Genomic DNA, 23,891 nt, shown 5'->3' on the forward strand with positions numbered 1-23,891 from the left:
AAAGGCATTTTGCAATACTGATGAAAGATCCATTGTGTGATGCTGAAGGCTGTGTAGTCTCATGTAGTTTTTTTTAAAAAAATAGTTCCTCTGATTTGTTTTAATTGATTTATTGTTATTGTAAAGGTATGCAGAGGGATAAAGATTACATAAGTCAGACAAAGAATATATTGCTTTATTGGACAATGTTACCCCTTCCCTGGGTATTTCCCAGTTTTTCCTTTGCATCACCACCCACAAGTTATATAATTAACATAGTGCCTAGTATCACTGCCACAGCTGCATTTGTTCACCCTTTGTCCCACCATTTATATGTTCTCCTTACCTTCCCAAAGACAGATAAATGAGCAAATAAGATGAAAGGAAGTGAAAATGAAAACAGCAACAAAGAAGGAAAAAAATAACCCACTAAACCCTCATGTTTCCATTTCCTGGAGTTCTAATGTGTTGGTGTTCGATTTTAACAACTGCCCCTGTAATTCCTTTCTTTTTTTCCCCTTCCCAGCCCTTCCCACCCCCCTCCGCCCCCCCATCTCTATCCCCCACTCCTCCCCACCGCAAAGTTGTAAAGTTCATTTTTCGACATAAAGTCTTGTACATCTCATTGTTGCAATGGGGCCACCTGTATCCCTATGTAAATGATTTGTTTTTTCTCTTCCCCTCCACAAATTATACCAACATCAAATACAGTGAAAGCAGGGTTATATCGTGGGAGAGGGACATACAAAGCAACAAAGAAATAATCTTATAAATATGTTAGAAACAATCACATGAAAGATAAAACATTTGAATACTTATCTTGGGGTTCATTTCACCTAACATCAACTTATCTGACCTTTTCTGCTTGTCTCAGACATATACTAGTTATTGCAAATAAGGGAAACCATGGGACCTATGTTTCTTTGGGCCTGGCTTACTTCATTTAATATAATTTTTTCCAAGTCTTTCCATTTCTTAACAAATGTGGCAATGTCCTTCTTTCTGATGGAGGCATAGAATTCCATTGTGTATATATACCACATTTTCTTGATCCATTCATCTACTGAGGGGCATCTGGGTTGGTTCCATATCTTAGCTATGGTAAATAATGCTGCAATAAACATATGTAATTCCTTTCTTAATTCCATAGGTTTTACAAGCTATTTCTTACAAAAACTTTTTTCTAAAAATTTCGACAGACATTATTTTAAAAAAGGAAAATGGAGTTGCTTATACTTGCTTCTGAATCTCTTACGTGTATGTTGTAATGTTGTTTTGGTATGGTTTTAGGCATGTTTATAAAACAATCTGAGTATTTTAATGTATACAGAAGTATGTGTTCTATCACTGAGCCCCTAGATTTATTTATTTTTTTAAATAAGTTTTTTTATTGTAAAAATACTGTACAGAGAGGTTACAGTTACATGGCAAAGTAATGAGTACATTTCCTATCAAGCATTGCTGCCTCTTCCTTTGCTTTTCCTCTACCATACCTTCTCTCCTACCTCCACAACTACATTCCCCCTCCCCATCTAAATTGTAAATTTTTCAACATAGTATCTTGTACACTCATGTTAAAATGGGTCAGCCTGTATCCCTATTTAAGCATTTTGTTTTTTTCCTTCCCCTCCCCAAATTAGACCGACATCAAATACAGTGAAAGCATGGGTTATACCATGGGGGAGGAACATACAAAGCAACAAAAAAATCACATGGTACATTATAAATATGTTATAAACAATAGTAAGAAAGAAAAAAAACACTTGTGTCCCTATTTTGGGGTTCATTTCACTTAACATCATCTTATCTGGTTATATGTACATAGCTTTTGACCTTTTCTGCTTGTCCCAGACATATACTAGTTATTGCAAATAAGGAAAACCATGGGACCTATGTTTCTTTGGGCCTGGCTTACTTCACTTAATATAATTTTTTCTATGTCTTTCCATTTCCTAACAAATGGGATGATGTCACTCTTTCTGATGGAGGCATAGAATTCCAATGTGTGAGTGTGTGTGTGTGTGTATATACATTTTCATGTATATATATATATATATATATATATATATATATATATATATACATTTTCATGATCCATTCATCTACTGAGGGGCATCTGGGTTGGTTCCATATCTTAGCTATGGTAAATAATGCTGCAATAAACATAGTTGTGCTGGTAGCTTTAGTATGGTCTTGTTTGTGATCATTTGGGTAAATGTCCAAAAGTGGAATTTCTGGGTCATGAGGAGCTCTATGTGGAGTCTTTTGAGAAACCTCCATACTGCTTTCCAAAGTGGTTGAACAAGTTTACATTCCCATCAACAGTGCACATCCCTGCCAGTATCTATTGTTATTAGAGTTCTTGATTATAGCCATTCTAACTGGGGTGAGGTGGAATCTCAATGTTGAAAAATATGGAATGCTTCACAAATTTGCATGTCATCCTTGCACAGGGGCCATGTTAATCTTCTCTGTATTGTTCCAATTTTGTATATGTGTTGCCAAAGCGGGCATCCCCTAGATTTATTTTGAAAACAATACCTTAGAATTAGTAGTACTTAAGTTCCATAATAACTCAATATTTTGTATTTGTGTCATGTAGTATTATAAATATTTGTTTAAATGGTATAGTTGAACTTTCAGAATATATTTCATTCATGGGATATATATCTAAAAAATATACTACACATACTCATATACACATATCTACGTAGGACTGTTAAATTTTGGTTCAATATAATAGAGTCATGTCTAGTTTGACTTCATATAAAACATAATTTTGTGAAGAAACTAGTCTGATTTACATAATTTTTATTGAGAGTTTTTAAGTTTATGAGTTAATTTTGAAAAGCTTTATATAGTGTTAGACAAAAAGAAAGGAATTTTAGACACTACTATTTGAATTTATTACTTGAAAATTATTAAAAACCAAGACTAAGGATTCTTTTTTGTTGTTGTTTTACTGGGGATTGAACTCAGGTACTCAGGTTTGCTATGCAGGCAGGCACTGATTGAGCCATACCTCTAGCCATCCTTTTGGCTTTGGTTATTTTTTAAATATGGTCTCACTTTTAGCTCAGGGCTGGCTTCCATTGTGATCTTCCTATTCTATGCTTTCCACAATAACTGAAATGATAGATGCACACCACTTCGCCAAGATTTTCCTACTGCGACGGGGTCTAGCAAATTTTCTTTCAGCTTGGATGATAACCCTTCTGATCTCACCCACATAGCTGGGGTGACAGGTGGGAGCCACTGTACCCAGGTATTGTCTGGCATGAAAGTCTCTTTAAATTTTTCTGTTAGATTGGCCTTGAACTGTAATTCTCCCAATTCTTTTTTTCTGAACAGCTAGGATAATAGGCATGAGCTACTGGTGCCTGGTTAAGGATGTTTTTTCAGTGCAAGGGTTTGAATTCAGAGCCTTGTGCTTGCTGGGTAGACATTCTACCACTTGTGTCACACCCTAGCCCAAGAATTAAAAAAAAAAGTCAATCTATAAAACTGAAGTAAGTTCTTTTTTTCTTTTTCTTTTTGGGTCCAGTCGTGGGGCCTGAACTCTGGGCCTGGGCGCTGTCCCTCAGCTCTTCAGCTCAAGGCTAGCACTCTACCACTTGAGCCACAGCACCACTTCCGGCTTTTTTGTTTTTGCTTATGTGGTGCTGAGGAATCGAACCCAGGGCCTCATGCATGCAAGGCAAGTACTCTACCACTGAGCCACCTTCCCAGCCCCTGAAGTAAGTTCTTATATAATAGAATCTGGATTGGTGAGATTTCCTGTTGATGGGTTTTCAGGACATGCTACTGTGAAGGTATTTTAGAAAACAACAGAAGCAGGCAGGTTACTCTCTGACCTTCCAGAAAAGAATACTAACCTCAAACAGATGATCAAACTTAGGAACCGGATGCAGGTTGCATGACTTGCATTTGAGCAGTTTTCTCCCCTCTATCTACAGGAAAGGAACATCCCTCTCTTCAGAGACACAGTAATACAGGAAGGAATCAGAGTAATTGGTCCTTGCTGAGCCCCTCAGCTTATATCCAATTATACTTTTCTATAGCTGTCTATTTGATCAAACCTAGTATCAAAAAACAAGCTCAGTGGGTTTTGTTTGTTTTTGTGGGAGGGAGTTCTTCAATTCCTTATCAAGGACCTCAGTTCCTTATGAAGGATCCTGTGTGGCATAAAACTTGGAAATAAACCAATAGGCTTTTCTCTTGCTAGTATGTCCCTTTTTAGAGTTCCAGCTATGAACATGAGATGAATGAATAAAAGTTCTTTCCCTTTCTCTACATCTTGAATAATTAAACATCCACATAAGCTGCTACTGATGGTTATTTCTGGCATGTACTGGTGGGCTGAATGAAGAGAACGAGCTCATCTTTGCGCTCCCTCTGGTGCCTGTGGGTTTATGGTGGGAGCTACTTGAGGGAGCAGGTAAGGTGTGTGGCTTTAGGTCTAAGACATTTTGTATCTCATCATGACCTTGTTTTCCAGAATCACACAACACCTTCTCCTTTCCTAGCATTACCCTGTGGCCTTGAGAATTAAGAAGTTGAAGATTTTGCATTTATATGGCCATTTCTCCATATGATAAAATTGCTCTGAAAAGCTTTTTGCATAGAGATGGATATGTGATTTTACTCATTTTTTTCAGCTAAATGCAATTTAGTTAAGGAGGCTATTAGATTGAGAGATTGCTAAAAATTTTGCCTGCTGCAATTATGATGGCCTTTGCAAATCTTTTTTTCCCCCCCAAAATGAGAGAAGTACCCTTGGTTAACATGATAAAAGATTCTTAGTACATTTACCTCATAAAAGGAGAAATGAAAGGTTTTTAGGATGTTCATTTGGACATTATGCATTCTCATATTCTGTTATTTTCTCCAAAAGATGGAGAGAATAAACTCTGTATTTTCTGCTACTTGTGAGAGATATTTCCAGTCTCTGACATCTCCAGGACCTTTCAGGCAGCTTCATTACCACATGATAACTTGGACTTCTAACCACCACAGGCTACTGTGTGTCCCAATTGCCCGCTGACCCTCAGGACCTGAGTTAGGCTCCCTTTTAAAAACAGCAGATCAACTGTGCCATATTCCATTTGAAATTAAGCAGAGACTAATGTCTCTCTCCAGCTAGGATGTTTGTTTTCCCATTCTTGTACCTGTGAGGACTACCAGTACCATGGTGCCATTTCTACCTGCTGGCACATGCCTCTAGGCATTGGTCTCTATACTTCCTTCTCTTTCTCACTTCTCTCTTAACCCTACCTGTGCCCAGTCCTTTATTTACTTGATTTTCAGTTGAACATTTAAAAACAAGTTACTTTATGACTGATGTTAATTCTAATCACCTCCTAAATGTTAACTCAGTTAGTGGTGGCAAACCTGTGAGATGGTACTTTATCACCACCCTCATTAAACAGAGACGAGAACTGAGGCATAAAGAGGTTAAGCAATCTGTTAGTAAGTGGTAGAGCCAGGACACAGCCCCAGGCAGGCTGACTCTAGATTCTGTGCTGGTAATAACTATGCTGGTGTGTTACATTGTAAGTTAGCAACTGAAGTCCCAGAACATCTTCTGAATGAATACCCCTTTACCTTGTTGATTTAGCAGAAAACTTTGTATCTGAGATGCTGGTATTCTTTGGGGAAAGCTGCTTGTTCCCCCCATATCTCCTGTTAGTGGCCCAGAGATGTCAACCATAGTATCTTAGTTCTCTATTGCTTTACTCCTTACATACGTCATCCAGTTTTGTTATGTTCTTCTTTCCTTTTCTTCTATCTGTATATTCCTTCAACTTCTGAGGATTTTGTTTTAAGGACCACGTTGTGATCCTTGCTTACTTCTACTACATGAACACAAACTGAGTGCCCTCACTTAGAGCTTTGAAATCAGTCAGATTCCAGAAGAGTCAATTTAATGTTTACCCACCCTGTCAATACTTGAGTTTCTTTATTTGTAAAATAGGCATAGTAGCAACTGTGCCCATAATAAGATGAAGCCACATATATGGAATTGTTGGGGCAGTGTTGAGCACATATGCAATATTAAACAGAGGGTAGTTTTTATAATTGTTAGTAATATACATCCTACCACCACCATTTCAGGTATTACTTCTTGTAATGTACCTTGGCTGACTTCTGCCCATATACCACTGTAGTTATCCAGGAACATGGCAAAAACTTCAACTTTTCATAGGCCAGAACTACCTGTTTTCGAGACCTTGAACTTGCATACAGCTTTCTTATCATTACAATGTCCAAACCTTGGTATTTTACTTCCATTCTGCTCCTGCTCATGCTCTAGTCCTCACTGAGACCTCTGTTTTCCAGTCTTTTCCAGGTTAGCCTGGATTCATTCTTCTTTATACTAGCTAAGGCCTCAGGGTATAGCACACTCCTGGTGCCTTTTTCAGTTGCCCTGTTCTCTAGTTCTGTTTGAACTGGTTGGCAAACCTCAGTGGTAGAATAATCCAGTGGTAGATAAGTTTGCTTTTTTGCCTCAAAATCTGAGCAAAAGCCAAACAGACATCTTTGCCAGCGCCCACAATTTCCTCTGTGTCTGGTTCCCTACACTGTGACTCTCTTTGCCTACTTGATTTGGTTACTTTTTTGCAGTTAAGCATTTCTCAAGTACTGGAACATAGATTTGTTTCCAGCCTGGAATATTTGAAATGCCTAAATATTCCCTCTACTTGGAACTTTTCATTCTTTGAATCTCAAATGTTATCACCTTTCAGAGTCTTCACTGTCCACTTTGAGTGTCCTTATATGTTTGTAACCCTGTGGGAATATGCAAGCCCTTATCACAAATTAAAGTTATCATCTTCTTGACCTTCCCACTAGTGTAAGTTCCATAAACAGCAAGGACTAGGACTGTCTTATTCACCACTTCATTATATTTTTTATTTTTCCTTCTCTGGAAGGGCAGAGAAAGAGGTTTATTACATGGCAAACGACAGAAAGAGAGCATAGTGCTTCATTTCCACCCATCTTCAGGGTACAGACTGAGCTATGGGTTTAAATAGGCAAAGAGCTGGGGGCAGGGAGAGAAAAATAGGCATAATGATTAAATAGTCCTAGTGAGAGTTGTGGCCTGGTTGATCATTATTGTTCATCATATGTATTCCCAGTATTTTTGTTATATGTAATAAGTGCTATAAATGTTTACTGAGTGATTGAGGAAATGAAGAAATCATACAAGAGGACTGTCAGTTCTCCTAGAAAAACATGTTTGCAGACTCAGCAGCAAGTCTGCTTGGTGGTGCCAGAGCAGTTGTCTCTCACTGCTTTTGCCTCCTATCTTGAGAAGCCTGTTCCTCCATTTCTCCCTCACTGATAACCCTGAGCCTGGGACCTGCTCACAGCACGTCTCTGTACTTAGTAACCTGGTCTGCTACTACTCTTGGCTTTAAAACTTTTCTATAGCTTTAGGAAAACAGATATCTTTAGACTGCCTGTTAATTCCCTCAACTGTTCCTGCTCTTCCTTTTCTACTTGTCTATTTTCAGTCCTTTCTCTTCATCAGATTTTTCTCTTTTTCATTAATAACTCGGTAACCCCTACCCTATGCCAATATAAGCAGAAAACTAAGGTGAGAAGCCTAAGACTTAATATCAAAAAGCTCCAGAGCACATCTAAATCTCAAATCTCCTGCTTTTTTTATTTTTTGTGAACATACTGTACAGAGGGGTTACAATTACATGGGAAATCTCCTGCTTTTTCCTCCCACATCATGCCTCTTCTTCACTTTTCAGTTTGTATCTTCAAAAGAATTGTCTGTCTCTAATTGTTGTCTCTAATTCTTTTTTTTTTTTTTTGTGTGGGGGGGGGAGGGGAGAGGGAGGTGTTGAGCCATATAGTTTTCACTTGACCTCTGAAGGGGCTAAAGATTATGGTAAGCCATGCTCATAACCCTGTGTCTCTCATTCTGTAACCTCTGTTTACTCTCCTTCCTTTAACCTTCTTGTCAGTAGGTTATACCTAATCCATTATTACACTGTACCACAGGCCATTGATGACTTTAAAAATAATCCTACAACTGTTGTTTGTTATAAAGGTGCATCCTGACCTCTGATCCTCATGGTGGGTTTGGTGGTTTGTGGCAGTGAGCATATGCATCAGGACTTCCAAATTTTCTGGCTTTACATCAGTAGAGTCAGCCATCAGCAGGGTGTGGTCATACTGGATATCCTTGATCTTTCTGAGAAAGTCTCATTCACATATTTTGATAGTAAGCCACCAGACTTGGGAGATGGTATAAATCTGAGCTATATGACCACTACCCATTACACACTCATAGATGTCCCATTTGAAGTGTGTTGAGGCTATCTTCCTGACCTCTGAAGACTGCAGCAGCGTCTTGGAACACATGATTTCTGGGTTGAGCAAGGTAGCTCACCACAAACTGCAGTGTTGTAGTTAGAAAATGTTTGCGGATGGCTTTCTAATCATTCGTTCATTGGTTTATTACATGAAAGAACACACAGTCCCTTTCTTAAATTCTCCTTTTGGGTTCTAAGACAGTGCTGCCTATCATTACTATTTTTCATATATCTTTTTGTTTTTCTGTTAGCTTATCTCTTTGCTTCCTCAAGTATATTTGCATTTTCTGGTTTCTGAACCTACTTCCTGATTCCTTAACAATGCCTCTTCTTTTGTGTTGATGGAGAGTGAATCTGTCCATGAGCCAGAAAGTCAAATGTCATCCCAGATATTCAGTCAGGAAATGCTGTCAACTTGCCTTTGTAAGTTCTCTTAGTTTCTCTTCAGTTCTGTCTCTATTCTATTACACTCTCTCAGTTCCTCAGACATCGCTTACCTGTTCCCCGTACTTCCGTGATCATCTTACCTATCTTTTGCACCTTGCTCCCCTGCTGTTTTTCTGTACCACAAAAGAAGTAATTTTTATATTCCTTTCTTAAATGATTTTATTGTCTGTCTGCTGGGCATAGGGTTAAACTCTATTTTTAGTACTGTGGTATGAAGATTCTCAGTGGTTGACTGTGCACTTAGCTTTATTTCTTACGTTGTCCCACACGGTGCCCACTATCTAGACAAATGGCTGTTGTAGAAACTGTCATGCTTTATTGCATTTATTACTTAGAAATCTTTCTCAACTGGGATGAGAATGCTTTGAGGGATTCTTTCATCTTTGTGTCCGTGGAGCCTGAAGTACTAGAACTCTCTGACAATTCTTTTGAACTCAGGTTGTTAGGATATGAAGTGCCTGGGAGATGATTTATTATGGTCTCATTGCTTTTACTGCCAGGGCTGGGTGATGTTTCTAAGAACTCAAGGGGAATCCAGTTAGTGTTAGAACAGTCTGCTTCTGTCTGCTCACTGATGTGGAATCAATGCCACTCCTTACATCAAAGTGTAATTTTAAAGACTTGCTCTTAAGGATGAAATGTTTTAAAATTCTATTTGACAGTTTTACAGAATAATCAATTGGAAATATCTATTTAAAATGAAGGGTATAAAATTTTTAAATTGAAGTTGGTCTCAACATTATGTCATCCTGTATTTTGAAACGTATAGTTAAAATCACTTGCTAAAACCATATAATAAGACACTTCAAACAGCATGTGGAAACAAATTCATTAACTAGTAATACCACAGGAATGACTCAAATAAACTTCTGGGACTTTTATTTCTTTAAAGTTTCATATGACTGAAAAGTGATTCTAAAAAGTTGTTGAAATTCCTTCACATTATATATGACATTGTTTCATAACAATTTACAATAATATTGACAAGTGTCTTCCTACTGGAAAGTACAGAATTTGCTTGCTATTGTATACTGTTTAATCATATATCTATCTTTTAAAAACTATAAAACATACTGCTTTTTTTTTTAAAAGGGAGATTTTTTTTTTTGTCAGTATTGGGGGCTGAACTCTGGGCGTGGGCACTGTCCCTCAGCTCTTCAACTCCAGGCTAGCACCCTACCACTTGAGCCAAAGCTCCACTTCTGGCTTTTTTCTGCTTATGTGGTGCTGAGGAATTGAACCCAGGGCCTCTTGCATGTGAGGCAAGCACTCTATCACTGAACCAACTTCCCAGCCCAACATACTGTTTATTCTTTAAAAATATTTGGAACACTGAATTTTTATTAGCATATGATCAGTTTTGTGCATAATCTTGGTAATTATTCTCAAATTAGAGATGCTCTTGCCAGAATGCCTGGCCATAAAGCTTGACTCTGCATCCAAACCCTCAATCACATTGGGAGAAAAAAGACATGATGTGTACATAATAATGGAAAAAAATGAATTTATTCACCATTTTGGCCAGAACTGGGGAAAGAGAATTTTTCAATTTGTTTCCTCCTTGCTAATAGCAGTGTAATAACTTTAAAAAGATGAGACAAGCCAAGAAATACACATAAGAATTTAGCTGTGGACTGATAACTGCAGATGGTCTTTTCTCCTGGGCTCATGGCTATTGAGGATGGGCATTTTCATTCCCAGATAACATTTCCTGCAAGGATCCTAATTCCCATTTCCTTATTATAACTCCCCCCACATCACCCTTTTAGTGTCCATTCCTTAGTCTTGAGAGATTTGGGACTCTGTGCTATCTGGTGGGCTGTCTATCACTGGATGTATGTGTGGCTTCCATCAAAGGACCCGAAATGTAGAAGTGAAATAAGGAGCTTCATATCCATTTCTTGAAGTAAATCCAGGGGCAGGATACAAGTGGGTGCCAATGTAGGGAAGGTATCTAAAAGTTCTAACAGCTCTCCTGGTGGAAGGATAGGTAATACACATAAGAACCCCACTTCAGTGAGCCTTTCTGCTCTGCTTACTTCTGTTGGTGGATGATTATGATCTTGCCAGTCAGACCCCTCTGTTCTGCCAATTTAAGCAACAAGAAAAGTTTAGAAAGAGTAGCCCTTAGATGGAGTTTACCTTGAATTCACTAGTAAAGCCATAACTGGTATCTTAGAATAGAAACTCTATGTGTGCAAACTTCTGACAAGGCATAGTTACAAAGATATAACCATTTATCTGTAAAACAAGCTTAGTCTGTCAGAATATTACATCTACACATTATTTTACATTTTTAAAAATTGTAAACTAAAAAGAGAAAAACAAGTGAAAAAGCATTGTAGGAATTTGTGTTCATAAACTGGAACATCAAAAGTTCCAATTGAAATCATTCTAGAATTCTAATTTCTCAGAGATTTTAATCAATCAGAGTATCATAAATGCATTTGAAAACATTAACTTTTCCATTTTACCATAAATGGCAAAGGACTATTGACACCTGATAAGGAGAAAAAGGAAGAATTCTAGGTTTCACAGTTACAGGGAGTATTTTTTTTTCTTTTGGGGGCTCCGGTCATGAGGCCTGAACTCTGGGCCTGGGCGCTGTCCCTCAGCTCTTCAGCTCAAGGCTAGCGCTCTACCACTTGAGCCCAGCACCACTTCTGACTTTTTTTTTCTTTTTGCTTATGTGGTGCTGAGGAATTGAACCCAGGGCCTCAGGCATGCAAGCAAGTGCTCTACCACTGAGCCAACTTCCCAGCCCTATTTTTTTTTCTTCTTGCCTGCCTTTTCTTACTGACTGTGTGAACATTATGTCTGAAATGTGCCAATGGTTACCATCCTGTGGCATTCACTAAGTTGTATCGTACAATCTTGCCTATAAGCTTGGCTGTGGATTCAAATGCTGCCTCTATTAAAAGAAAAAAATATATAAAATATCTTCTTTCCATCTCCTTTTCCTCTTCCTTCTCCTTCTCTTTTACCTTCCTCCTTTCCTTCCCTCCCTTCTTCCTCCCTCTTTATAAATGTATATATAGTATAGGCAAAAACTGAAGAGAGACAAATTGTCTTTGGTCTCTGTGTCTTCGATAGCAGTGCCACAACTCACAGAAAAGATGAAACAAAAGCCAGCAAACATGCTGTATGTCCCAATTACCGAGATAGCTAGGTAGCCTTCTCCTGACCCCAGGGTTCTTGGGATAGACAATTTTCATTCCCAGCATGATAGTTCCTGCAGAAATTCTAGTACCTAGGACCCTGTTACCTTACTGTCACATAAACATCACAGTTTTAGGAAAGGAGAAAATGGGAGAAAAGAGTTGTGTGTGAAAATATATGCTTTTCAAAGAAAAATATAATTAAAAACAAATCTTGTTTCTTATTGTTTGAAACTATTTTTAACAATTTCTTTGCACTTTAAGTGTAAGTTTATTGCTACTACCTTGCGAATGTAACTGACCCCTTTGTACATCACCTTGACAATAAAATTAGGTTAAAAAATTCATTTGAGGAAAATCTCCCATATATAAATAAGCGTATATGTAAAATAAAAAAATAAAGATATAGCTGTATCTGCTAGTTTATAAAAATATTGTTTCTTTATTAAAGTGTTTTAGTGTTCACTTAAGTTGGCAAAGGCTCCTAGTATTTCAAATATATTTTTAAGGAATTGCTCTTCAAACACTTTCATCTTCAGCTTTGAGTTAAATTACATTTAGGAAGCACTCTGAGCTGACTTTTGAAGGATGTCTGATATATTTACTGTATAATTTTCTATTTAGTGCTTGAAGGAATTTCTGTGCTACTAGAAGAATTAAAACATCTAATTATTCATAAACATTTTTTTCCAGGAAACAAATTAACTTAGATGAAAAATGACATGTGGCTTTTGTATTAATAAAAACTCATATTAAAGATGATATATCTGTAATCATTGCAAAGTACACTGGCTAAGCAATGGATGCTAATGTTAACTGAGCTATAAAACCAACATTAGCAAATACTTTTAAGAAGTCACTTCATTGGCCTACTGCCTTTAGTAGATAATGTGATTAGCCACTTGGCAAGGGTTCAATCCATAAATGAATAAGTGAATTTGGATGCCTATAACTTGATGCTGTTTTTGTTTCATGAGAAGTTAAGAACATGTTGTGAAGTTCCTATGGGAAGCTTCACTGTGTGAGATCTCGAAAGCTCTGTAACGTAGAAAGTCTTCAAATATTTGAGGATTTAGAAATTATGCTGTAATTACTTCAGCCAAATCTTAAGACCTTAGTAAATTTGTTCAGGATGATATATATTAAACTGTGGTAATTTTGAATTAAGAAAATAACGTTTTTGTGCCATTCAGTCTAATATTTCACCTGAGTCCTCTCGAAAAAGCTGAGAGTATGCCAAAACATAGAGGACCAAAGTTGGATTATGGATTATGACTAAAGAGTTCAGAAAGGATTTACGTTTTTGTAATTTTTTTAAACTATATGTTGGTAAGTTAATTACTGTTGTATTTGCTATGGACATACTGTTACTGATCCAAGGCATTTTCTTTCAAGACTACCATCTTTCTGTTTTGGCTATGCACTCTTTGGTGAAATGCACTCTTACACACATGAATACATGCACACTCTGTCTGTCTGTCTGTCTGTCTGTCTGTCTGTCTGTCTGTCTGTCTGTCTGTCAGTCTGTCTGTCTCTGTCTCTGTCTCTGTCTCTCTCTCTCTCCCCCTCATGCTATGGCAGGGGATGTGATCCAGAGTTGGCCACAGACATTGAATCAGGATCTAGCAACTAGACAAGAAGACAGGACTTGCTGAATGTGTTTTGTGGATAAGTTGACTCACCAAAGGTATTTATCACCAGTCAAAGGCAGATGGCAGCAGTAGAAACTCAACTGGAATTAGTAGTTCAAAATTCTTAGGTGCTTTTAATTTACATAGTTACCACTGATACAGTTTTCTCTGTGGTTGTGGCAATTCATGCCCCACTAAATATTTCCTCTGACTCCTTTCTCACCTCTTTTGTTCAGATTTCCTCATATATATAAGGCAACTTGAATTTGTCCCACAATTCATTGATGTTTTCTGCTTTTATTTCTTATTTCCTTTTTCAAGTGTTTTATTTTGGTTGGGTTCTAATTTAATACGTCTTTAAACTGACTCATTTTGTTGTTGTTGTTCAGCAGTTCTAACCTGCTTATTTTCATCCAATTTATTTTTCTCAGACATTGAAGTTTTCCTCTCTGTAAACTTGACTTTGGTCTTTTTTACAGTTTACATTTCTCTGTCTCTACTTGATGTTTAAAATGTGGAGAATACAATCACAACAGTTTTTTGTGTGTGGGCATTGTCTGCTATTTCTAACACCTGTGTCAACTGTGGGTCACTTCTGATGACTTGATTTATCTCCTCATTATGGACAATATTGCCCTGTTTGTTTGCATACCTTGTATTGATTATTAGATTATTTCTTATTCCTAAAAAGTGATTCTTTGTTTTGGGATATAAAGTTAGAGTAGCACCAACCCAGAGCTAGTTATAGATATTTCCCTTCACTGAGGTCAACCCTATTGCTTTCCCACTGTCCCATGGAATCTTGAGGTTTTTTATTTTTCTGTCTTGCTAATGGACAGGGTATTTTTTTCCAAGTCTGGCTTCTTCTTATTTATTTATTTAAATTGTGAAAATACCATAAAGAGGAGTTACAATTACATGGGCGAGATAATGAGTACATTTCTTATGAAGCATTATTGTTGCCTCCTCCTTTGTTTTCCCTTCCTATCCCTTCCCATCTCTCCCCTACCCCCTGCCAAAGTTGTAAAGTTCATTTTTCGACATAACGATTTGTACATCTTATTGTTGTAATGGGTCCACCTGTATCCCTATGTAAACGTTTTTTTTCCCCTTCCCCTCCACAAATTATACCAACATCAAATACAGTGAAAGCAGGGGATATATCATGGGGGAGGGACATACAAAGCAACAAAGAAATCATCTTATAAATATGTTAGAAACAATAGCAAGAAAGAAAAAACATTTAAGTCCTTATCTTGGGGTTCATTTCACCTAACATCAATTTATCTGACTGTTTCTGCTTGTCTCAGACATATACTAGTAATTGCAAATAAGGGAAACCATGGGACCTATGTTTCTTTGGGCCTGGCTTACTTCACTTAATATAATATTTTCCAAGTCTTTACATTTCTTAACAAATGGGGCAATGTCATTCTTTCTGATGGAGGCATAGAATTCCATTGTGTATATATAGCACATTTTCTTGATCCATTCATCTACTGAAGGGCATCTGGGTTGGTTCCATATCTTAGCTATTGTAAATAATGCTGCAATAAACATAGCCGTGCTGGTAGCTTTAGTGTGGTCTTGTTTGTGAACATTTGGGTAAATGCCCAAAAGTGGGATTGCTGGATCATAGGGGAGCTCTATGTGGAGTCTTTTGAGGAACCTCCACACTGGTTGAACAAGTTTACACTCCCACCAACAATGAAGTAAGGTTCCCTTCTGTCTACATCCCCTCCAGCATCTGTTGTTATTAGAGTTCTTGATTTTAGCCATTCTAACTGGGGTGAGGTGGTATCTCAATGTTGTTTTGATTTGGATTTCTTTTATGGCTAGGGAGGTTGAGCATTTCTTCATGTGTCTATTGGCCATCCTTCTTTCCTCTTCAGAGAAGTTTCTCTTTAAGTCTTTAGCCCACTTATTTATTGGGCAATTGTTTCTTTGAGGATTTATTGTTGGGGGATTTAAGTTTTTGAGTTCCAGGTGTATTTTAGATGTGAGAGCCTTGTCCGTTGTATGCCTAGTGAAGATCTTCTCCCAATCCGTGGGCTTTCTATTGATCTTGCGGGCTATGTCCTTTGCCATGCAGAAGCTCTGCAATTTCATGCAATCCCATTTGCCCAACCTTTCTTTGATTTGTTGTGTTTCTGGGTCTCTAATTCCGTCCTGTGCCAAGGAGACCTAGGGTTTCTCCTATTCCATCCTGTAATGTTTTCAGAGTGTCTGTTTTAACTCCGAGGTCTTTGATCCATTTGGAGTTGATTCTGGTGCAGGGTGATATATAAGGATCTAGCTTTAGTTTTCTACAAGTAGTTAACCAATTTTGCCAGCACCATTTACTGAAGAGACTGTCTTTCTTCTATTCTATTTTTTTTTAGCTCCCTTATCAAAGATTAGATGGCTATAGTTCTGTAGATTCATTTCTGGGTTTTCAATTCTATTCCATTGGTCCTGAGGTCTGTTCTGGTGCCAGTACCAAGCTGTTTTGATTACTATGGCTTTGTAGTAGAGTTTGAAATTTGGTATTGATGTTCCTCCAGCACTGTTCGTTCTGTTAAGGATAGTTTTTGCTATTTGAGTTTTTTATTGTTCTATATGAATTTTTGGATTGCCTCTTCTATTTCCTTGAAGAATGAGGTTGGAATATTGATAGGTATCACATTGAATTTGTAGATAGCCCTGGGAAGTATTGCCATTTTCACGATGTTGATCCCTCCAATTCAGGAGCTTGGGGGTTTTTGCCACTTTCTAAGTTCTGTTTTGATTTCCTTTTTCAGGTTTTTAAAGTTTTCATCATAGAGGTCCTTCACTTCTTTGGTTAATTTAATTCCTAGGTATTTTTATTTTTTGTGGGGCTATTACGAATGGAGTTGCTTTCCTAATTTCAGCCACACTTTTCTCATTGTTGGTATACAGAAAAGCTATTGATTTTTGAGGGTTAATTTTATACCCTGCTACTTTGCCAACGTTTTGAATCAGCTTGAGTGATTTGGGAGTGGAGTCTGTGGGATTCTTTAAATACAAGATTATGTCGTCTGCAAAGAGGGAGAGTTTTACTTCATCTTTCTCTATTTGGATCCCCTTTATGTTTGCATCTTGTCTTATTGCTGTAGCTAGGCATTCTAATACTAGATTGAAGAGGAGAGAGTGGACATTGTTGTCTTGTTCCTGAGTTAAGAGGAAATGGCTTTAGTTTTTCACCATTAAGTATAATGCTGGCTGTATGTTTGTCATATACAGCCTGTATTGTATTGAGGAATGTTCCATGGATTCCTAATTTTTACAGAACCTTCATCATCAAGGGTGTTGGATCTTGTCAAATGCTTTTTCTGCATCTATTGAGATAACCATGTGGTTCTTATCCTTGCTCTTGTTGAGGTGATGAATTATATTAATTGATTTGTGGATATTGAACCAGCTTTGCATCCCTGAAATGAATCCTGTTTGATCGTGGTGTATGATTTTTTTGGATGAATTGTTGAAGTCGATTGGCCAAAATTTTGTTCAGAAGTTTCCCATCGATGTTCATCAAAGAAATGGGTCTAAAGGTCTCTTTCTTTGATGAGTCCCTGCCTGGTTTTGGGATGAGGGTTATGATGGCTTCATAGAAAGAGTTCGGTAGTGAACTTTCTCTTTTAGTTTCATTGAAGAGTTGGAGGAGTATTGGTGTGAGCTCTGCTTTGAAGGCCTTATAGAATTCTGCTGTAAAACCATCTGGACCTGGGCTTTTCTGAGATGGGAGGTCTCTTATTGCTGCTTCTATTTCAATGCTTGATATGGGCCTGTTAAGGTGGTTTAACTCACCTGGTTTAGTTTCGGCATGTCGATATTTGCTAGGAAAAGGTCCATTTCTGCCAAGTTCTCAAACTTATTAGCATAAAGGTTTGAGAAGTATTCTCTTATAATGTTCTGAATATTGGTTGCTTCTGTGGTGATATTTCCATTCTCATCAAACTCAGAGTTGAGTTTATTTATTTGGGTGTGTTCTCTTCTTTTTCTGATAAGATTTGCTAAGGGTCTGTCAATTTTGTTAATTTTTTCGAAGAACCAGCTCTTTGTTTTGTTGATTCTTTCTATGGTTTTTTTGGATTCTAATTCATTTAATTCTGATTAAATTTTAATTATTTCTTTCCATCTACTGGATTGGGGTTTATCTTGCTGCTCTTTTTCAAGGAGGTTCAGATGTCTCATTAAATTGTTGGTTTCAGATCTCTCCAATTTGTTGATGTAGGAACTCAGAGCTATAAACTTGCCTCTGAGTACTGCCTTAGCTGTGTCCCAGAGGAGCTGGTAATTTGTGTGTTCATTTTTTTTTTTTTAACATCTTTTTAATAGTTTATTCTTTTTTTTTTTTTTTTAAATTTAATTTTATTGTAAAGCTACTATACAGAGGGTTACAGTTACATGAGTGAGGTAATGAGTACACTTCCTCTTGAACATTGTTACCCCCTCCATTGTTTTCCCCCTACCATCCCCTCCCTCCCTCCCTTCCCCGAGGTTCTTTTTTTTTTGATTGTGATTAAATGATTACATAATTTCAAAGTTGTGTGTTCATTTTTGTTGACTATCATGAACATTTGAATTTTGTTTCTAATCTCTTCCATGACCCATTGGTGATTCAACAGTGTGTTGTTCAGCCTCCGTGTGTTACAGGACTTTCTTTGGTGGCTTTTGGTGTTGAATTCTAATTTTATTCCCTTGTGGTCTGAGAGAATACAAGGTATAACTTCAATGTTTCTGAATTTGGACAAATTTGCTTTATGACCTAAAATGAGGTCTATTTTGGAAAATGTTCCATGTGCTGCTGAGAAAAAAGTGTATTCTGATGCTGCTGGGTGAAATATTTGGTAGATGTCTGTTAAATTTAGTTGTTCTATGCAGTTGTTTAGATCTGCGGTTTCTCTGTTGAGTTTTTGCTGAGTTGGTCTATCTAATGGGGATAGTGGTGTATTAAAGTCCCCAACAATTAATGTCTTTGGATCTATGTGAGATTTGAGAGAAAGTAGTGTTTCTTGGATAAATTTGGGTGCTCCATTGTTTGGTGAATAGATATTTAGAATTGTAATATCCTCCTAAAAGAGGTCCCTTAATTAGTATGTAGCAACTTTCTTTATCTCTTCTCAGTAATTTTAATTTTAAGTCTATTTTATCTGATATTAGGATTGCAACTCCTGACTGTTTATGGGGGCCTTTTGGTTGGTAAATTTTGTTCCAGCCTTTCACTTTCAAAATGTGTTTGTTTTTATGGGCAAGGTGTGACTCCTGAAGGCAGCAGATAGAAGGACCTTGCTTTTTAATCCGACTAGACAGTCTATGTTGCTTAGTTGGAGAGTTAAGTCTGTTAATGTTGAGAGATGGGACTGAGAGGTATTTGGGAGTTCCTGCCATTTTATCCACTTTCTTGGAGGCTGTCGCAACTGGGTTCTTCCTCTGGTTCTTGGATTCTCAGTTTGGGTGTGTTTTCTTGGCCTTTATTGTGGTCTTGTTGGTCTTCTATGTGTAGGACATCTTTAAGTATTTTTTGTAGGGCTGATTTGGTGGAAATATATTGTTTCAGTTTTTCTTTGCTATGGAAGGTTTTTTTATTATGAAGGAGAGTTTAGCTGGGTACAGTATTCTTGGTTGGTAGTTGTCTGTCTTTAGGGCATAGCATACATCATTCCAGGTTCTTTTTGCTTTGATTGTCTCTGCTGAGAAATCTGAGGTGATTCTAATTGGTTTTCCTTTATAAGTGAATGATCTTTTCTCCTTGACAGCTTTAAGGATCTTTTCCTTGGTCTGAATTGATCCTGTGCAGATTATAATGTGATGGTGGGATGTGGGACAGAGTATTTTTGACCCTATGCAAGTGTGACTTCTTTAGGTGGTTTGCTTGAACAAATGCAAACTCTGCCAATCTTTGGCACTTTTCATTGGCATAAGTCTCATTTCTTAAGTGCTCTGACTTGTCTACCTGCTTTGCTCTCTCCTCTAAGTTTTCTGTTCATCCCTGGAAGGCTGAGCTTCATCTGGATTCTCATCATCAAGTACCTGGGTACTCTTGGATGAGTCCATCATGATGTTAACCCTATTCCTTATTTCTTGGGGAGGTTTATTTTACTTAATCTTGGTCAGAAGCAGAAATTTTAGATCACCAGTACTTTTTAATATATGAGCAAACCACTGAAATGTTCAGTGAAAACCAGAATCATGTCAAGAAAACAATTGTTTTATTTATTATCTATGTCAAATTAGTGTGTGTGTGTGTGTGTGTGTGTGTGTGTATACTCTGTTCCATGTTGAAAATCACTGGAGATTTAACTATCATAAGGTATTTGTTATTTTTTTAAATTATTTTATTGTAAAGATGCTGTACAGAGGGGTTACAGTTACATGAGTAAGGTAATCAGTACATTTCTTTTTTTTTTTTTTTGCCAGTCATGGGGTCTGAACTCTGGGCCTGGGCACTGCCCCTCAGCTCTTCAGCTCAAGGCTAGCGCTCTACCACTGGAGCCACAGCACCACTTCCAGCTTTTTCTGCTTATGAGGTGCTGAGGAATCGAACCCAGGGCCTCATGCATGCAAGGCAAGCACTCTACCACTGAGCCACCTTCCCAGCCCCCATCAGTACATTTCTTATCCAGTGGTGTTACCCTCTCCTTTGTTGTTCTCTCACTCCCAATATCCCTTCCCTTCCCCACCTCTCTTGCTCCTCCCTGCAACGCTCCTCCCCCCAAGTTGTAAAGTTCATTTTCAATATAGTGTCTTGTGGCTATCATTGTTGCAATGGGTCATCCTATGTCCTCATTTCAACTTTTAGCTATGGAAGGTTTTTATTTGGCCTTCAGTTATGAAGGAGAGTTTAGTTGGGTACAGTATTCTTGGTTGATAGTTGTTTGTTTTTAGGGCATGGCATACATCATTCCAGGCTCTTCTTGCTTTGATTGTCTCTGCTGAGAAATCTGAGGTGATTCTAATTGGTTTCCCTTTATAGGTGATTACACTTTTCTCCTTGACAGCTTTAAGGATCTTTTCCTTGTTCTGAGTTGATCCTGTGTGGATTATAATGTGACGGTGGGATGTCCTATTCTGGTCTGGTCTATTTGAGGTTCTAAAGGCTTCTTGTATCTGAACAGGCCTATCTTTTTGCATGTTTAGGAAGTTCTCTGCTAGGATCCTGTTAAACAAATTTCCTAGACCATTAACTTCTGTTTCTAGGTGCTCCTCTACACCCATTATCCTTAGATTAGGCCTTCTGATGGTGTCTTCCAGGTGTTGGATAGATCTATCATATTTCTTGGACTTGTCTTGGATGGTTGTATGTTCTTTCTCTATAATATCTAGGCTGTCTTCAATCCCTGAGATTCGATCTTCTGCATGGTCTAACCTGCTCATTTCAACTTTTAGGTATTTGTTATTATATACTGTTTTTCTCTCTTCCTCTTTGTCTCTTGAAAAAAATCTCAAAAGGCATAATCTTCACCACAGTACAATCAGTTATCTTCTGAATTGGCACTTTTATGATTAAGAAAACTATGTGTCATAACAGCATTTTTGTGTTCCTTTTCATTTTCTTCAGAGACCGCAAAAAAGACGTTTCAAGAAAAGGGCATCCTGGCAGGCGAAAACAGAAGTTTTAAGCCTCACCTGACCTTTATGAAGTTGTCAAAAGCACCAGTGCTCCGTAGGAATGTGAGTGCACTGTTTTATTTCAGCCTCGTTTTACCAGGCCACACTAGCTTCAGCATGAATGACATTTGTAGTAGATTATGCCACCCATTGCTCCTGGGATTCCCGGTTAGTTTGGTTCCAATTCCAAGGTTATGGAAGATGCCCAGAGTCCACCATAGAGGTTTCCACAGCTGTGCCCTCATGGCCTCTGGCTGTGAGGTGAACAACCACCCTCATATGCTGAGCTGCTTCAGTCACCACATTTGCTACTTGAGTGGACTCTCGATGGTGTTAGAGTTTAGTTGTACATTTTCTTGTTTATGTTTTTTTGTATCCTCTGCTCTCTGGCTTCCTGTGTCCACCTGCAAACAGTGCTGCTCACTGCCCCTGGCTTCTTCAAGCTTCAAGAAAGCTTTTTACCCTACTTTAGGTGGGACTTTCAAGGTTTCCAAAAGACCCAGTAGCTCTTTCAGTAGTTGCCTTCATTGAAGGCCTGGAACAAGTGCAGCAGGAGTTGGGCAAGAGTAAGTGAGGAGAGGTTCCTTATGAAAATTAGCCTGCTCCCCCACCCCCAAAGTTGTAAAGTTCGTTTTCGACATAACGACTTGTACACCTCATTGTTGCAATGGGTCCACCTGTATCCCTATTTAAATGATTTGTTTTTTCCCTTCCCCTCCACAAATTATACCGATTTCAAATACAGTGAAAGCAGGGATTATACTGTGGGGGAGGGACATACAAAGCAACAAAGAAATAATCTTATAAATGTGTTAGAAACAATCGCATGAAAGAAAAAAAACATTTGAATACATATCTTAGGGTTTAATTCATCTAACATCAACTTATCTGACCTTTTCTGCTTGACTCAGACATATACTAGTTATTGCAAATAAGGGATTGGGGGGGGGGGAGGATGGGAAGGGATGGGAAGGGGAAACAAAGGAGGAGGCTACAATGCTTGATAAGAAATGTACTCCTTATTTTGCCCATGCAATTGTAACCCCTCTGTACAATATTTTCACAATAAAAAAAAGAAAAGAAAAAAGAAATTTCCCTGTCTGCTCCATTACCCCCAGAGTTGGGAGGTGGTCAAATAGATTACTGAGATTCTTTTCTCCATGATCTTTTACTGCTGTGAAGACTCATTTGCAGCTCTAAGGTCAAAGGTATTTTTTTTTTTTTTGTAATTAGGGCTTTTCCCCCTAAATTTAGCATGTTTTGGATTAAATGTCTTCTGCCCTCAAAAAGTCTTTTTGGTCTTTAAAACATTGATGAACGTGATTCTCCATCCTGTGGTTATGGCTTTTGTACATGCCACTGTTAATATATCCTCAAAGAGATACCTTGACTTTTTAAATAACTGTGTCACAAATTCAGTAATATCTATATTAATATCTATATTACATGGTTCTAGAATGTTACTTAAAATGACTTGTGTAAAGGATAGATTTTAGAAATCTGAAAAACAACTTTATATTACTTATAGACGGACAGTTTTCTTCTTTACTGGTAATCTTTCTTGTTTGCTTTTAAATGGATGTCTTCTCCTAAGATGTTTCATTTAATTACAGAATGACAAATCAGTGGTGAAGGTAATATCTCCATTTCAAAATGTTTCTGTCTTTATACTATTAACTTTGAAATGGGAACACCCAATGGCATTTCTCAAAGACATACGCAGACTGTTCTAGGATATATATATATATATTTATGTATAGATATACATGTATATCTATACATATATACACACAAATATGTATGTATATATATTTGTATATATACACACACACACATTTTTAGACTGCCTTTAAATGCTTTCTTGGAAGTTAGTTTCACAGAATTGACACTCTCATTTAGGGAAAAGGGATATGAGACTTCAAAAGGTAAAATACCTTAAGGAGGCACCTTTCTGCATCTGAGAATGATCATCTGATAACTGAGATGAATGACTACTGGGAGGGCAGTGTATTAAATGTAGGAATGCCATGCAAAGAGAAGATTCACGTCCTGCATGGGGCAGAGAGGGCAGCACAGGATTTCATCACATGGCTCACAGTGGTATGCAACTTGAAACTTGTAGGTTCCTCATTAGCACCGTACTTAGAGTTCTGTCTCATAAAACTTATTTCTAGAATTTCCCATTTAATATTTTTAAACTGTGATTGAATGTGGGTAAGTGAAACCATAGAGAGGTAAAGACTACTATATAATCTTACTGTCCTCCAGAAAAAACAAGTATGAGGTGTTTTTTTAATTTATGGAATGACTAATCACCACTGTGATTTTTAAGTGTTTCTGAGGAAAGTAGACCTTAAATTTTGGGATTCATGAGTTGTATGGAATGCTTGTGGAACTGGAGAGTTCCATTCTTTACCCTGAGATCTGGAAGTGGACCTTGGATCTTGACTTTTGATGTTAAATAGGTGTCTTAGGTGACTTTTATACAGGTGGTTGCTACAGTAGTATAGTTTTGTATATGATGAGACTTGCAGGCTTAAATAATTAGCCAAGAGGTCATGTTCCTCTCCCTGACCCCATGCAAATCCAGGGGCTCGTGCACGGTAGGTAACTATACCTACCACTGAGCTTTCTTTTTTCCTTTTTCCTTTTTTTTTTTTTTTGCCAGTCCTGGGGCTTGAACTCAGAGCCTAGGCACTGTCCCTAGGCACTGTCCCTGAGTTTCATTTTGCTAA

At 37.7% G+C, this 23,891-nt stretch overlaps 1 protein-coding gene and 1 non-coding gene across 4 annotated transcripts in view; one reads left to right on the forward strand and one right to left on the reverse strand.

Moving 5' to 3' along the window:
• Positions 1-23,891, forward strand: part of Akap7 (A-kinase anchoring protein 7) — a 123,421-nt gene that overhangs the window by 26,876 nt on the left and 72,654 nt on the right. For all 3 annotated transcript variants that reach the window (XM_042667406.1, XM_042667513.1, XM_042667430.1), the window contains exon 6: positions 21,107-21,219. In XM_042667406.1, coding sequence (XP_042523340.1) covers positions 21,107-21,219 — 113 coding nt within the window. The remainder of the gene's footprint in view (positions 1-21,106; positions 21,220-23,891) is intronic.
• LOC122103435 lies at positions 2,388-2,494 on the reverse strand. Its single transcript, XR_006146755.1, has one exon. It is a non-coding gene; the product is annotated as a U6 spliceosomal RNA (small nuclear RNA).

This window comes from Dipodomys spectabilis, unplaced genomic scaffold (genome assembly GCF_019054845.1).
Source record: "Dipodomys spectabilis isolate Male_0828 unplaced genomic scaffold, ASM1905484v1 ptg000001l, whole genome shotgun sequence".
Classification (NCBI taxonomy): Eukaryota; Metazoa; Chordata; class Mammalia; order Rodentia; family Heteromyidae; genus Dipodomys; species Dipodomys spectabilis.